This window comes from Podarcis cretensis (genome assembly GCF_951804945.1).
Source record: "Podarcis cretensis genome assembly, chromosome: 12".
Taxonomy (NCBI): domain Eukaryota; kingdom Metazoa; phylum Chordata; class Lepidosauria; order Squamata; family Lacertidae; genus Podarcis; species Podarcis cretensis.
In genome coordinates this window covers 54,851,641-54,868,889 of record NC_137181.1, presented here as the reverse complement: position 1 = coordinate 54,868,889, position 17,249 = coordinate 54,851,641, and the positions used below count along the sequence as shown (strand labels likewise).

Sequence of the window (17,249 nt, the reverse complement as noted above, 5' to 3'; positions counted from 1 at the left end):
CAGGAAATCACAAAATGAGCACTCACATCATATATTGTGGGTGCCCTTTGCGGGATCGCATGTGGTACTACAGTTCCCAGGGAACTTGCTAGTAGAAGGGGGCTGGCCTGCTTCTCAGAGTATTATTCAGACGTTCACGCCCAGCCGCAGTATTAAGTTTCATTGCTGGGAGGTGAGGCCAGCCCCATTATAAATAAGGGGAGGAGCCGGTATTAGCCAGGCAGACGGCTCTGGAGATTCACCCTCCCTACCCTCCCTTATTTAATGTTTTCTTGTTTGTCTGCTAAACAGGGAGCAAAAGTTAACCAGCATTCTGCTATGTTGAAGGACCAGGAAGAAATTTTCCTGCATTGGCAGGTTTCGTCTTCCCCATAGCAATTTGTCACAACTTTGGCGGTTATGGCCTTGGGTGGAAGCCTTTAGTCTTTTCTTCCTTATAATTGGGGGTGGGGGGTAAGTGGTGATTCACCCCCCCCCTCCCGTGGCGGCGATTCCAGGGTCCCCTCTTAAAGGGGTTATATAAATGGGTGTCACTGGCCATGCACTGAAAGGTTGTCAGTGAACTACCCTGTGTGTGGGGATATGGGCTGGGCTGCCTGCCTAAACGCACAGAGCACCCCCATATCCCAGTTACCCTGATGTGCCCCAGTTCCCCCGGCTAGGGGGCTGGGAGGGGTACACGCCCAAGGCCTAAGGCCTCCTACATTCGGAAGTTTAATAAAGTCATGGCCTAATTTTCATTCCATAATGTTGTCAGTCTTTATTTCCTTTCCCACAATCCCTGGGGGCTGGGGCTGTCACGCAAATAAAAGTCTCTTTAAAAGGTAACTGTGACATTGGTTGCATGTTTGTTTGAATGCACACGCCAATTTGTTGAGCGCAGTTTATTCCCAACTAAGCATGCACAGGGCCGCAAACCCAGGATGCATTTTTCCAAGTAATGGTTACCTGGATAAGGCAGCATTCTTATGAATGCTTGACCTTTGAGGAAGGTATTTATTTGAAAAAGGCATTCTGCTAGAGGATGCTGGATGGTACATGCAAAATAATAATAATAATAATAATAATAATAATAATAATAATAATAATAATAATAATAATAATTTTATTTATACCCCTCCCTTCCCGGTTCAAAAAACCAGGCTCAGGGCAGCTAACAACAAATTTAAAACACTTAATTGATACAGCAAAAAACAGCATAAAATACAGTATAACACATGAATAACAATAAACTCAGAATTCAAAAATCAATTGGGGGGGGGATCCATCCAATAAGCATTAGATGATCAATTTAGCCAGGGCTAGCTGGCTAAATTAGTCCTATTTGGGCCAGCGAGGAGACCGGGGAGAATTAGCTGTGGGATTCCAGAGCAGGTAATCTTCATAAAAAGGGGAGGGGGAGGGAAGGAAGGGGAATAAAAGATCAGGCTAAGTTCAAATTGAAAGCCAGGCGGAATAGCTCTGTCTTACAGGCCCAGAGGAAGGAGGTTAAATCCTGCAGGGCCCTAGTCTCATGAGACAGAGCATTCCACCAGGTCGGAGCCATCACTGAGAAGGCCCTGGCCCTGGTGGAGGATAATCTGACTTCTTTAGGGCCCGGAACCTCTAAACTATGATTATTCATGGACCTTAAGGTCCTCTGCAGGGAATACCAGGAGAGGCGGTCCTGTAAATACGAGGGCCCTAAGTAGGCAGATAACAGGACCTCCCTCCCACTTGCCCCTGGTACTTCAGCCCCACGTATAAGAAGAAGGATCACAGCAATGCTTCTGAATAGCAGCTTGACTCCTGCTTGTGGGATCTGGTTGTCTACTGTGAGAACATGATGCTGGACTTGTTGGGCCATTGCTCTGATCCAGGAAGGCTCTCTCTTATGTTCTTTTGATCTCTGGACTGAAATGACAGGCTATGCAGAAAATCATTGGCAAAGGATTTATATATATATTTTCCTGTTAGAAAACATTCAGCTGTGTGTGCATTTTAGCCAGCAGAATAAAGACGAATAACACACTGTGAGGCCACAGAGAGGGAACAGGGGACAAGTTGCATTTATAATGGTGCTGAGCTCCCAAGCAATTTCAAGCTCTTCTTTTACAACATCACAACTGCTTTTCGACTGCACAAATAAGCCGTGGGGTATATACAGGAAGGCTGCTTTCAACATCTCCTAAACAGGGTCTGTGTATCTGTGGCCAACACTAATCAAGACAGTGATAAACAAGGTATTCCTTTTGCGAAAGAGAGCTTTGTATGTTAAAATTGCGTTATTAAGAAGGGACTGAAAAGCTACTGTAATGGAAAGCATGTGATATTTACATTAGAGTCTGCCATGGCAGCTGTGAATTTGCCTGACTTTATGCTTCAAGGCCTATCTCTGAGGCAGGGGTGTTAAGGTAAAATGGCTAGTGTCTTTTAAACTGTGGCTAACCCCCTTTAAGGGACACGGGTGGCGCTCTGGGTAAAACCTCAGCGCCTAGGACTTGCCGATCGTCAGGTCGGCGGTTCGAATCCCCGCGGTAAAGTGCGCTCCCGTCGTTCGGTCCCAGCGCCTGCCAACCTAGCAGTTCGAAAGCACCCCCGGGTGCAAGTAGATAAATAGGGACCGCTTACCAGCGGGAAGGTAAACGGCGTTCGTGTGTGCTGCGCTGGCTCGCCAGATGCAGCTTGTCATGCTGGCCACGTGACCCGGAAGTGTCTACGGACAGCGCTGGCTCCTGGCCTATAGAGTGAGATGAGCGCACAACCCTAGAGTCTGGCAAGACTGGCCCTTACAGGCAGGGGTACCTTTACCTTTACCTTTAACCCCCTTTACCCTCTTGAAAGAGACCATCTTGGCTGTGAGTCCTGGAAGACCAGGTCCCTGCCTTGTAAGGATTTTCCTACCTGGCCTGGGAGGACAGAGCCTGGACTGACTCCAGCTACAAAAGCTCAGGCTGCTGAACAGAATATTGGGCTGGGGGGATGTTTGGCATATGTTGTTGCTATTGATGTTAATTTTTTATCTTTATTTTTAGACCTTATTACTTATGAGGAAATTGCTCAGTTTGGTTGTGTACTTTTTGATGTGTTTTATTTATTGTTTATGATTATGTTCGTTTGCCTGTTGTCTTTGTCCATGGAGTTTGACATGGAGTTTGAGGCTGATCGCCGAAGAATGGATGCTTTTGAATTATGGTGCTGGAGGAGACTCTTGAGAATCCCATGGACTGCAAGAAGATCAAACCTATCCATTCTTAAGGAAATCAGCCCTGAGTGCTCACTGGAAGGACAGATCCTGAAGCTGAGGCGCTAATGCTTTGGCCACCTCATGAGAAGAGAAGACTCCCTGGAAAAGACCCTGATGTTGGGAAAGATGGAGGACACAAGGAGAAGGGGGCGACAGAGGACAAGATGGTTGGATAGTGTTCTCGAAGCTACCAGCATGAGTTTGACTAAACTGCAGGAGGCAGTGGAAGACAGGAGTGCCTGGCGTGCTCTGGTCCATGGGGTCACGAAGAGTTGGACACGACTAAATGACTAAACAACAATGCCTTAGAAATTTAAATTTAAAACATTTTGGTAGCCAATAAGGAATCTGGTAAATGCAGAAAAACAAAAGAACCCACCCGCCCTAGGCAAAGCCTGAAGCTGAGGCTCCAATACTTTGGCCACCTCATGAGAAGAGAAGACTCCCTGGAAAAGACCCTGATGTTGGGAAAGATGGAGGGCACAAGGAGAAGGGGACAACAGAAGACAAGATGGTTGGACAGTGTTCTGTAAGCTACCAGCATGAGTTTGACCAAGCTGCGGGGGGCAGTGGAAGACAGGAGTGCCTGGCGTGCTCTGGTCCATGGGGTTATGAAGAGTCAGACACGACTAAACGACTAAACAACAACAACAACAACAACAACAGTGACTATGTTCATTTGCAATTATGTAAATCACTTCATGTTGTAAGCCGCCTTGAGTATGGTTAACTATGGAAAGGCGGCATCTCTGGGACTCTGATGTAAGGCACTGAAGTTGCAGCTTGTAGGAGTGCTAGGCTGTCTGTCCCATAGAATCAAAGAACTGCAGAGTTAGAAGGTACCTTGTGGGTCATCTAGTCCCTGCAATGCCGGAATCTCAACTAGATCATATTAGAATCATAGTCTCTCCCTACGTTTCACTTGCATATTTGTAAATAAATCTCAAAAACTTCAAAAAAGAAGCCAAACTCAGGTATATGCTCTCCCCGGAATTTTTGAGTGCTTGAGGAAGTAGGCTGCATGTGTCACTGCTGTTTGTATTGGGAATTATGTTTCCTTGAGCTGGTGTGACCAAGCCAAAATGGAGGATGTGGCAGTAACAATGCAACAATGCATGTAATGGCATTTACATGCCTATGTCCCTTGCATCTCCTTTTGACTCCCCTCACCCACCCACAATGTCTGTTTAGATTGCAAGCTCCTAGGGGCAGGGATCTATCTTTTGGGTGTGTAACTAACAGCACCATAAAAATGTTGGCCACACTTCTATGCAGTTTCCTTACTGGTGGTGATGTGAAAACTGTGGGTTGCACAACAGATATAAATACTGTTTACTGGAGGCAGGGAAACATTTGCTTTAATTATTTAAAAAAAAAACAACAACAACCAAAACATCCAAGTTTTATCATAGTGATGAATAAAGAGCAGAAAATGTCCTGAATAAAAAGCTGCCTAAAACATCTGACCAAATGACTCTTTATAATGGGGAATCATGCAGAGGACACTACCTGTCTTATGTTGGGCTCATTTTGATGTTAAATACATCACGGAATCAGGTTGAAACTAAAGAAGCTACTTGAATATTGACTGGCAGAAAATTATGTGGAAGTGGTTTCTCGTTAAGTATCTTCCATTTTCCCAATAAGGGGAATGAACTTTTTTCTGACATTTTATGTCCTCGGTGCGGAACACTGTTTGCTCATTAAAGCTAATGGATGATAAATACTTACCAGGGACTGAAAGGGGGGAGGGGAGAGATGCACATTTTATGCCAAGGCCGTGGCTAATCCTTGTGTCTGTGTTGTGTCTGACAGAAAGCTTACCTTCCACAGCAGCACAGCCAAAAACAGGAAGATGAGAATTCCCACCAGCAAGCTGATAGCAATGATCCATCCAACCACATAACCACGGGGCTCCAGATTATGCAGGGCTTCAAAGACCACCTACGAAGCAATTAGGAAAATATATATATATCATTTACACAACAAGTCTTCATTATTTCGTATGACAGACATGCTACACTGAATTCCCTATTAACATTTCCAAAGCATAGCGCAGTATAATAATGTCAAACACATTTGCAACTTTCAGCTGTCAAGGCTACTTTTCCTCAAGGGTTTTAAAAAAGGCTTTCCTTTTTTTAAAAAAAAAACCCAAAATCAGATGTAAGCACTGATAATAAGAAATGTCTCATTCTCTGAAATTCCATCTTATTGCCATTCCTCCCCAGGCATAAAGTTCCCTTCCCTGTCAGCTATCACAAGGGTGTAGCAGCTGGCACGAAGATGCCAATCTTCTCTAAGTTCCATTAAAACTTCTAGAAACTCATTCAAAAAAAGAAAGGACAGAACAGAATGTGTCAATTTTCATTGAAACCAGTCATCTGGTAGCAAAGCTTCAGGAGTGTAACCTTCCCAGGCCAAAGGGTCAAATCAAATTCACCAACCCTCCAGGCAGAATTAAATAATACAGTCTTAAGGTCCATGAGCTATACATTAATGCAAAACATTATTTCACAGCATTTCTGTTAATTTTGCACTGGCTGGATTTCCTAAGTGGTATGTTGGTACTAAAGACTATTACTAATTCAACTACTACTATTGTCATTTATTATTGTTGATGTTATTTAACAGCCAAGGCAAAATGTCTATGTCATTTGTGCCTACTTGGAAAGATATTCCAATGTATCTATTCGCTGATCAGGGGTTAGCAATACATATCTGCCTTCCAGCAATCTACTCAAACCAGCAGACTCGTTTTTCCAGAGAGTTTTTCCAGATATAACCTTCCAAAGTAGACACATACATATTAGTGATGATGTTTCCCCGTTCTCAAATTCAAAACGAAATCACTCAAAATCATTCAATACTCCTGTATACAAGCTTCCTGTTGGAACACAATATTATGGTTTCACAGGCATGGACTCAAATACCAGCCAAGGCTATGCCAAGGAAGAAGGAAGAAGGCTTTGCCTTAGACTGTAAGGCCAACTGGAATTGACTCTGTTGCCATTACCTAATGCCACTATTGAGCAGAGTAGTTGAATCAGAACAATTGTAGTATAAATTGACATAATATGTTCTTTTTATCCCAAACCTCAATAAAACAATATGAGAAAGATGCAATAGTAGCCACTTAGATCATTTTATAAATTAAACTCTATTAAAATTCAATTTTATCCATGGAATTATTACCCACAATGGCTTTAAAAAAAAAGCGCGTCTATGTAGAGAGTCAGGATACTTTTGGATACTAAGTGCTGGGAACAAACAAAGACAAAGGCCGAAACCTTCATTCCCTGCTTCTGAACAGCTCGAGAAATTTGTCTGGTCCCTTCTGCAAACAGAATGCTGGACTAAATGGATCTTGGTCTGTTCCAGCAACGCAAGACTTCAAAAAAGAAAGGATGTCACTTTTATAAATATTTCTTTCATTTTTAAGAAGCACAATCTATCAGCTCCAGTGAAAATAACAAAAAGGGTTTTGATCTAACATGCATCATGACGTGGCCATTGAAAGCATGAAGAAGTGGAAGCAATTCATCTTCCTCAGGTGTTGGCAAGGATGCTGGTGAAAAGGAAATGTGCCAGCCAGACGCCATGCTCTTGAACCACTTACATCTTCACTGCTAGCTAACAATCTGTTAAAGAGCAAATCCTGGTCTTGCCTTTCTTGGCTAGCTTAGCAGTAACATCTCCTTGTACTTAGCGCTGTCTTAGATCTGAGTGATCTCCAACGGCGAAACATATATTATGGTTGATACAGGAGAAAGGAAGACTGGGTTGGGAAAAGGCTGTGGGCCTAATTGAAATAAAAGGGTTATAAAAACGTGGAGTGAATCAGAGACTCATTTTTCATGCTTTGAACCAGATGCCCAAGAACCTGAGCGCAAAACTGGATCCATGTTAGAATGCAGTTTGAGTTCCAGCATTATTTCGCTCTTACAATTCTCAACGTATTGAAAAGCTCTTGCTGCAGTTTATTTAGATTCTGCATTTCACACTACACTAAAAGGGCCCTTCCAGGGGAATTTAGGGTTAGATGACTATTCCCCACCCCACCCCCAGGACCCCTTCAGAAGATTGCCTTTCCACATGGGCCCATACACAGAGTGACCACAAAAATCATCTCGGGGGAAAGTAACAACCACTTTGGTTTCTAATTTAAAGTGAATGACAGGTCATTTCCACGGTTGCCATACATCAGAAGCATGTATATTTACCACTGCTCTTTGACGGATGTCTCATACTTAAGGTCCATAAATAGCAACACTCTAGAGGTCCCGGGCCCTAAGGAAGTTAGATTAGCCTTGACCAGAGCCAGGGTCTTTTCAACACTGTCTCCGACCTGGTGGAACGCTCTGTCTCATGAGACCAGCGCCCTGGGGAATCTGATTTCTCTCCACAGGGCCTGTAAGACAGAGCTGTTCCACCTGGCCTTTGGCTTGGAGTCAATTTGGTTCCCTCCCCCTCTTTCTTTTTTTCCTTTCTCCTCCTCTGAAGAGGCTGCATTTTAATGTTTTAATGTTGTCTTTTAATCTTGTTTGTTAAGTTGTATTTTAAGCAACTTGTTTTTATTATTGGTTGTTAGCCGCCCTGAGCCCGGTCTTGGCTGGGGAGGGCAGGGTGTAAATAAAATTTATTTTTTATTATTATGCAGTAGCAAAAGGTGGCACTTATCAGACCTCCCGACAGGTGGGCCGCTACAAGTGACCAGGAGAGAGAGGGGCAAGACGGCAAGGAGGTTGGCGCTGGGCAAGGACACAGGCAAGGCCAATATGGCTCTCCTCATAGTGTGTTTGCACAGCACTGATCTCCCCACCATCTTGTCCCTCCCACTCTGCCTCCTGGTCATCAGTACCGACTCACCTGTCAGGAGCCTAGGTAAGTGCCCTCCCGTGCAGTACTATTAGCAAGGAGTAATAATAAACTCATTGGGTTGGATCCGAAGTAAGTTAGTTGCACTTATCTCATTCTTATCTCATTATACATGACAAAGCCATTTTTCACCTTCTCACCCCTTGCTTTTTCCTGTAAGACCTATTGCAGTCGTTAAGAGTCGTCAACAGGCTCATCACAGCTATCTGCCAATCACCCAATCCCACCACCCTTCTGAGTAATACCCCTCCCCACCTTCTCACTATATAGAAGGGTCTGATGACTTCTGTTTCAGTGTATCTGAAGAAGTGTGCATGCACACGAAAGCTCATACCAAGAACTAACTTAGTTGGTCTTTAAGGTGCTACTGGAAGGAATTGTTTTATTTTGTTTTGACTATGGCAGACCAACACGGCTACCTATCTGTAACTTAGTTGCACTTAGTTCTCACTGAAACCAATTGGACTCGTATTGGTCATGACTAACTCCTCAAACTGTCATAGTCACACACTCACAGGGCTTCAGTGCAAGTTATTTAGTCTCGATCCAACCCTTTTTCCGTTAAACTTGCAGGAAACTTAAGCATCTCCATTGCTATACATTTAAATATACAGTAGTTCACGAAAGCAGGTAATCTGTGTTTACGGAGGAGGAAGGGAAGAGAATATTTAAGTGAAGAGAAATATGTTGCTCATGTGATACTTACAACACAAAGAGAAATAATCTCTCACACAGTTACTGTCCTGCATGAGGTAAGGTAAAGGTAAAAGGTAAAGGACCCCTGGATGATTAAGGCCAGTCAAAGGTGACCATGGGGTTGCAGCTCTAATCTTGCTTTCAGGCTGAGGGAGCTGGCGTTTGTCCACAGATAGCTTTCCAGGTCATGGGGCCAGCATGACCAAACCGCTTCTGGCACAACGGAACACCATGATGGAAACCAGAGCGCCCGGAAACACCACATACCTTCCCGCCGGAGCGGTACCTATTTATCTACTTGCACTGGTGTGCTTTCGAACTGCTAGGTTGGCAGGAGCTGGGACAGAGCTCATCCCATCGCAGGGAGCTCACCCCATCGCAGGGATTTGAACTGCCGACCTTCTGATCAGCAAGCCCAAGAGACTCAGTGGTTTAGACCACAGCGCCACCCACATCCCTATAGATGAGGTGAGAACGGACTGGCTAGCACCCTAGATGGGTAACTACTGTATTTTTCCGTGTATAAGACTAGTTTTTTTAACCAAAAAATTAGATTTAAAATTGGGGCTCGTCTTATACACAGGTAGCACTGAGGGGTGTTTTCTTAATTTGGAGTCCCCCAAAATAGGGGGCGTCTTATACACAGAAAAATACGGCAATTTCCTTCCTCTTTGGCATGCGGCTTGGCTCATAAACCAGTGCCACCTGGATGGCATCCTTTTACCACATTCTTTCTTATGCTGAGCAAACATCGCTGACTTGCACATGTAGCTTTCTGCCACTTTCCGCATTATGATGAGGATGCTAGTTTACCTGTATGCATGTGTTGCAGCTAAGGTATGCTGAGCATGAAGTTAGAAACAGAAGCTCTTGTCTTAGGACAGTAGCTAAAATACATGAGCTTCTCGTTCCTCCTCTTGAATTCAGTTTTAGGTGGCAGCGTGTGCCTCTATCTGAACAAAACATTTCAAACGGTTGTTTACAACCATCCTTTTTAGGGGCAGCCCATTTTTATCAATATGGATAAACAAGGGGGTGTGTGAAATCATAATACATATGTAAGACAGTTGTTTAGGATTCTCTTATAAATTGCTTTTTAAAACAGTTTGTGACATCCACCCTACTGCTGAAATGCAAGACTTTTAGCACTGAGGAGCATGGAATACCCAGGAACACTATTTTCAACGGTAAGAAATCTCATCAGCTGTTTCACGTCCGTGTCCATTAAATAGCAGCTCAAAGAGAGGTATGGGGAAGATAAATTGATGATACTCAAAAGTAAAAGGGGGGGACTGACAGGGGGACGTTTCAGAAGGAAGAGGAAGGAGACAACCCAAAAAAATTGTATGAATAACTGTGGTTGCAATATGCATTATTTCCTCCTGCATTCCCATGGCCCGGGGGGGGGGGGGGAGGGGGGGGAGAGAGAAGAATGAATATTGTGAGCCAAACCACATGTCTTACATTTTTTTCCTGAATATGACCCAACACAAAGCATTCAAGATCAGAGAAGCCAAGAGCCATATGGAAATTGCATGGACGAAGATTAAAAGCTAACATTCATATTAGAAAAGAATGAGATTGCAAACTGATGCTTCAAAACTAAATTCTGTCCAACTTGTCCTTTTCCCGCCAGTGCTTCCCCAAAGCCTGAGGCAGCATCCTGATTAGAGATTATGTGTCTTTTTATTTTTTTTACAACGTTAAAATGAAATTGTAACAACTGTAACCCAAAACAATTTTTTAAGAATCCCACTTTGGGCAGTAGGAAAATGTCATTTTAAAGCAGTAAGGAACAACTGGGAACAATCCTCTCTGATTACACTTACACTTATCATTCTGGAGAATTACTAAATCCTTTACTTCAGGAGTGGGGAAACTTTGACCCTCCAGATAATGGGAGATGTAGTGCAAACATCTGGAGGGCCAAACATCTGGCTTCTCAATGAACATGAGGTGCTTCTGGTCTCCTCCCACAGGGAGGAAATGGTGAGGGTTGCCCTCTGGTGTCTCTTGGGCTCTATACCCCCCCATGTGATTCAGAGTGGGGTCCTTCCCCCCAACTGATGGCCTTTGATTCCCATTGTTGGATAAGACCGATCTGATCTGCCCCCTTGTCCCTGTTGTAGATATTCTTCCCTGGCGGGGATGGGTCATCATTTTGTGGTTTGCCTCAGGTGCCAAAATGTCTTGAGCCAGCCCTGATTCAAAGTATGATAAATTCTGGTCTGAAATATCTCTAAAGACATTTAGGATTGTTAAATCTTTGGGGATGCTTCTAATTCCTGGTTTTGTCCAATTTAATTGGATTTGTGGATCTAAATTCCTAGAATGCATTCAACATGTCAGCCAAATTGTTCTAGGCTGTGATCCCAACCTCATTTGCTTGGAATCATGTTCCACTGTAAGCAATTCCAAGTAATGTATTCAGGATTGGTGTGACAGCCAGTATCAGGAAGCTTGGAAATAATTTTACACAACGTTTAGCAAAGATGTTCAATATCTAACCCAATGAAGCCAGAATGGGTTTTTCCACACAATCCTTCTATGACAATTTGATTCCCTCCCTCCCTCTCTTTTTTTTTCTTTTCCTTCTCCTCCTGCGATGAGGCTACATTTTAATATTTTAATGTTCCATTATTTTAATGTTGTATTTTATTTTTGTTTTTAAGTTGTAATCATTCATCTTGTTTTTATTATTGCTAGTAAGCCGCTCTGAGCCCGGCCTTGGCTGGGGAGGGCGGGGTATAAATAAAAAATTATTATTATTATTATTATTATGACATACAGAGAATGCAAGCTGCTTTTAGAGGGGTTTCAATGGATTGTGGTCATGCTTTACAAATGGTGAATACCGAGAGGGGAATAAGCAGAGGGGAAAGTGGCACAATTAGCATCAAATTAAGTGTTACTAAATATTACAAGCAAACAGGCTCTTTGAGGAACGGCGTGTGCGTGCGGGTATTTCACTCACTACTCCCCTTCAAAGGTGTATCCACACACCACCTTTCTTCCGTGGGGTTTCAAAGGTGTGCTTAGTCCCACAAACACAAGTGAAACCCTGCAGCAGAAACATGGCTTGGGGGGAGGGAGGCGATTTGGAGCAGAGAAGCAGCAAGCAAATCAGCATTAAGCAGGGCCAATTCAGAGCAAAGAAGCACATCACATTATCCCTGCTACTTCTGTATTCTAAATTGCGTTTTTCCAAAGCATCTCTCTCTCTTTCTCCCTCCCTCTGGCCTTTGTTGTATGTGCCCTTACCATGTGGCATATAAGCAACAACACCTGGAACCAGAAAGGGTCATGGCAGATAAAGGAGTAGCTTCTGTCCTAATTGCTGTACCTTCTTGCCTATTCTCTTTAAGCCCCAATGTTATTAAAACATTTAAGGTAACAGCCCCAAACACACTTAAAGGTAAAGGGACCCCTGACCGTTAGGTCCAGTCACGGATGACTCTGGGGTTGCGGCGCTCATCTCGCTTTATTGGCCGAGGGAGCTGGCGTACAGCTTCTGGGTCATGTGGCCAGTATGACTAAGCCACTTCTGGCGAACCAGAGCAGCACACGGAAACGCCGTTTACCTTCCCGCCGGAGTGGTACCTATTTATCTACTTGCACTTTGACGTGCTTTTGAACTGCTAGGTTGGCAGGAGCAGGGACCGAGCAATGGGAGCTCACCCTGTCGCGGGGAATCAAACCGCCGACCTTCTGATTGGCAAGTCCTAGGCTCAGTGGTTTAACCCACAGCGCCACCCGTGTCCCTTGTTGGTAAGTAACACGCTTACTATGGAGCAAACCTAACTAAACACAATGAAACTTGCTTCCAGCAGCGTGCGGTGATTTTTTCACAGGGGAACAGTTAGGGCCAGAGGCGTTGGCTTGCGAGGGGCATCGATGTCATGCGTGTGACACTGCAATGTCTTGACGTTGCATACATGAGCATTGCGCCTCCCTCCCTAAGCCAGAAAGAAGCTTCTCGGGCTTTGGGAGGAAGGCACCAGGGGAACATTTAGGTGACTAGTCTAGTCCCCTTAGTCCAATGACCGCACACCACTCCTTGATTCCATGCACAGGATTGTATTGTGTGCATTTTATCATCCCATTCTGATAAATCCAGAATGGGATACATCTCATCGATTTTGAAAAACCTGAATTTTTAGATTAAAGCAGGCTTCAACAGTGTGAAACGGAACTCACTGCTTAGCAAAAGGCACAGCTGAGGCCTTTACAAGCCGGTCTAACTGCAGCACAACGTGCGTTAAAGTATTCCAAATAGCATCATTTGCTACAGGGCCAAAGCTTATCACAGCAAGCAAAACCACAGGAGGATTGCAAGGCAGCAGCGCCGCTGTTGCATTCAAAGAAAAGCACGCTCGTTCATTTTTGAAGTCGAAGCTTAGGCTTGACCACAAATTCCTCGCTCAGTGTAGGATTCTCTAATGCATTCCATATGAGCAGCACAAGTAATCCTTGCTCTTCAGATTCATTCACTTACTGTTGCATCTTCTGAATTCCCATTGGGTACTTCTACTGCCCGGATAGTTGTGTCTACCCTCACCTTTGCCCTTGTTACAAACTGGATGACGGATGAACTGTCCTAAGGGTTGAAAAAAAAACAGTAAAAGTTGAGTAACTCTGTCAATTCCACAGCCTTCAAAGACTTTTAAGCACCAGCTCTTTTATGGCCTCAAATCAGATGCAAGGTCCAATATTCCAAATTTAAATCCAACACATCTCATTAAATTTGATATATAGTCCTTTTTTTGTTTTCAAACTCAGATCTGATATGGGTAAAAAGCTCTTCAGTCCGGAAACATCGCCCAATTAAAAGAATGCAACACACTGCCAAACATCACCAGCAAAGAACATCTTAACCTGAATTATTTCCACATAATTAGGAACAGATATTTAGATACAATTACTAAATTGCAGTTGCACACAGTACTGGTTAAAACATTGCATTATCAAAATAAATCCTGACATGACTCACTGTAAAAAAGCCTAAATATGTGTATGATGGTGTGGGGGGTTTTTTATTCTTCTTCTGCAAAAGTGAATTAGTCTTGTGTTTCCTATGAAGAGTCTGAGCATGAGGAGTCTAAACACAAGGAGCCAGTAACCTTTTTAAGTCAATGGTTCTTCTAGAATGTCAAATTATTTCAGGTTACAATCAAGCGGTGAATAAATTTTATGACATATATAAATAAAACTGCACCCTATGCCCTCAAGAATTACAGCATCCTAATCACATGATTAGGGACGCGGGTGGTGCTGTGGGTTAAACCACAGAGCCTAGGACTTGCCGATCAGAAGGTCAGCGGTTCGAATCCCCACAACGGGGTGAGCTCCTGTTACTCGGTCCCTGCTCCTGCTAACCTAGCAGTTCAAAAGCACGTCAAAGTGCAAGTAGATAAATAGGTACCGCTCCGGCGGGAAGGTAAACAGCATTTCCATGCGCTGCTCTGGTTCGCCAGAAGCGGCTTAGTCATGCTGGCCACATGACCTGGAAGCTGTACGCAGGCTCCCTCGGCCAATAAAGCGAGTTGAGCGCCGCAACCCCAGAGTCGGTCACGACTGGACTCCCTTTACCTTTACCTTTAATCACATGACTGTTATATGGTACTGCAGGACCATAGTGGCAAATTAGAAAACACAACTGGAGTTATAATGTTCTTTGTTATTTCTTCCTTGCTATAATAATTATTTTTACCCTGCGGCTCTCACCTACACAGTGTCTATGGTCAAAGGGGGCTCCTAAATGTGCACTGTGGACCTGACACTTGGATCGAAGTCCTCTGGCACCAACTACATAATCCAAGGGTGCGTTGTGTACCACCCCACACAGGGCCAGCCCTACCATTGGGCAAAGTGCAGCAACGCCCCTGACATATGGGGGCATAGAAGGCCCCTGGTAGCTATTCCTCTCTACACCAGGAATACACCACTACACCAGCGTGGTGTAGTGGTTAAGAGCGGTGGACTCATAATCTGGTGAACCGGGTTCGCTTCCCTGCTCCTCCACATACAGCTGCTGGGTGACCTTGAGCTAGTCACACTTCTCTGAAGTCTCTCAGCCCCACTCACCTCACAGAGTGTTTCTTGTGGGGGAGGAAGGGAAAAGAACATTGTTAGCCGCTTTGAGACTCCTTAAGGGGAGTGAAAGGCAGAATAACGTCCAAACTCTCCTTCTTCTTCTCTACCGGAGAGCAGAATTGTGTCTGTTACATGGCTTGGCTTACCCCACCCCCACGCCGCTACCTCTGGCGCAGTGGAGGGTGCTGCCCCATCAACAAGATGGGAGGGGGAAAATTAAATATATTTTATTATTTTTTCATAGATTTCACATATAATTCTAATACACAATGTATTTTTTTCTCCTTTTGCTTTATCAACTTCCCATCCCGTTCACAGCCAGCATTCAGAAGTCGGACGATGGGAGGCATGAAAAGACGTACAAGTTTAAAACGCATTCCACTTATGTTTGCAGGAACCATTCCAGATAATTCCATCGTAATTCCCGTAGTGTGACAGATCATGTACAGGCACCTTAAGAGTACAATTCAGGCAACGATGCTCACCTTTTTCAATATCTCAGTATTCAACAGCATATGCACATCTATGCTGCGGGATTCTGCTTTAGCTAGTGAGCTTAAATTGCAGCGTATAATTAGACAGGACCTGCCTGGTCTTTCGCAGTCCTAAGGGAGAGAAGTAAAAAGCTGTGAGACAAGTAAGGAAATGTGCCAAAATTAAAAGAAATGCTCTTTGGCTTTTCTGACTGGATGGGTAACATCAGCCCTGGATTTGTAACTCCTGTCCAACTTCTCTAGAAACGTATCCTAGAGAATTGTAGGAGCAAGTGACTGTCACACTGTCCCCCAGGGGTGGGGGAGGCCAGGATCTGGCCTGCTGGGCTGGGAAGCTTCTCTGTCTCTGTCATAGACAATCTGGTACAGATCTCCCCATGAAAGATCCCAGGTGGCGCACAACTATTCATACAAACAAGGGCCTACTTTTTAGCTCAGCGCCACATCGCTTGTGGATCTAGGATCCTTTCTTGGCTGAAGAGTGGGATAAAAATGCTTTAAATAAATGAAGTTTCAATCTCCAGCACCCCTGGGTGGGTAAAGATATATTTTACTGGGGAGCCATTGTGAGTCAGTGCTGATAACTGTGAGCTAGGCGAGTCCATAATCAGATTTGGTATAAAACAGCTTCTGCTGTTTCTGTACTTTTGCTGCACTGTAGAAAAAATTAACTGAATAAAGTAGCTGAAATGGCTGATCAGCTGAATGAACAGCTTTATCATTCAGTTTAGAGCCTGTTCGCAAAAGGTAAAGAAACTAGTGAGCTTGCATCTGAGTCTCAGGTATCCAAGCACTACAATTCAAAAACTGTAGTGTGTCATCTTAAATCATACTAACGCTGGTCCCATGGACCCTTTCCTGGGAGCAAACCCAATGCACATAGTGGGACTTCTGAGTAAACATGCATAAGATGGTACTGCAAAGGGTCACAATACATGTGGTTTGGGAGATCTGTGATTCTTGACATCTTTGTTTTTTGCTAGAGGCACTGGGGAATCAGCACAAGGGGAAAAGGTTAACTGCTCTTCTTACTGGAGTACAGCCACAATCCAAATTATGGGGTTCCCGTGGCTGGTTTAAGGAAAAGAAAAGGACATCAGGAGATTCAGTCATGGAAGTCCTGCGTTATAAGGTTCATGGCCTCTTAAGGCTGCATCATCCACTGAAATACTATCTCTACTTTTAAAAAATATCCATCAATATTATTCTCTCTCTAAATGGTGTAAGTAACAGAAGAGCTAACTCCTGTGCCTTTAGGAAACCTTATCCTTGCCCAGAAGCTATCTATTCCACTACAGAAGAACACCCCCATTACACAAGATTGTGTTTCTCCTTAATTAATTCCATTTGATGGGAACCCCGTGAGAAGATTGTTCACATGTCAATTGTACCATCTCACTGGGTTGTTGACAAGTGTTAATAGCCGACTCCCCACTATGTATGTGATGAATCTCAGATGTCCCAAGGAGAGCTGGCCTCCACCTGATTTGCTGATTTCCTTTCTTTCTCCAAACCTTTATACGGCATTACAGATATAGACCATCTTAGACCTATACAAAAATTTTAAAATATATACAAAGAAACAGCCATATATAGTAACAGAAATTTTCATTGGAGTGTCTTACTGCTAAACTGTGCCATTCACCACTCTAAGAGATACTATGGACAGAAACTGGGTTAATATCAGACAGAATCTGATATTTTCATTGTGCCTTGATTATAACTAACCAAGAAGGGGGATAACATGTGTTTACATAGCTGGTGGTACAGTGGACAGTAGAAAAGAATATATTCTACAATTGTTCCACCAATTGCTGATTTCCTTCTTCCTTGATAAGCCTTTCTCCACAATGCTTTTGTCG

The 17,249-nt window shown here is 43.8% G+C and overlaps 1 protein-coding gene across 1 annotated transcript in view; it reads right to left on the bottom strand.

Moving 5' to 3' along the window:
- The window catches only part of ITGA9 (integrin subunit alpha 9), a 234,436-nt gene that overhangs the window by 17,217 nt on the left and 199,970 nt on the right, over nucleotides 1-17,249 (bottom strand). Inside the window, exons 25-27 of the mRNA XM_079947527.1 lie at nucleotides 15,379-15,498; nucleotides 13,296-13,397; nucleotides 5,051-5,170 (exon numbers count right to left, since the gene is read on the bottom strand). Of these exons, the coding sequence (XP_079803653.1) occupies nucleotides 5,051-5,170; nucleotides 13,296-13,397; nucleotides 15,379-15,498 (342 nt within the window). The remainder of the gene's footprint in view (nucleotides 1-5,050; nucleotides 5,171-13,295; nucleotides 13,398-15,378; nucleotides 15,499-17,249) is intronic.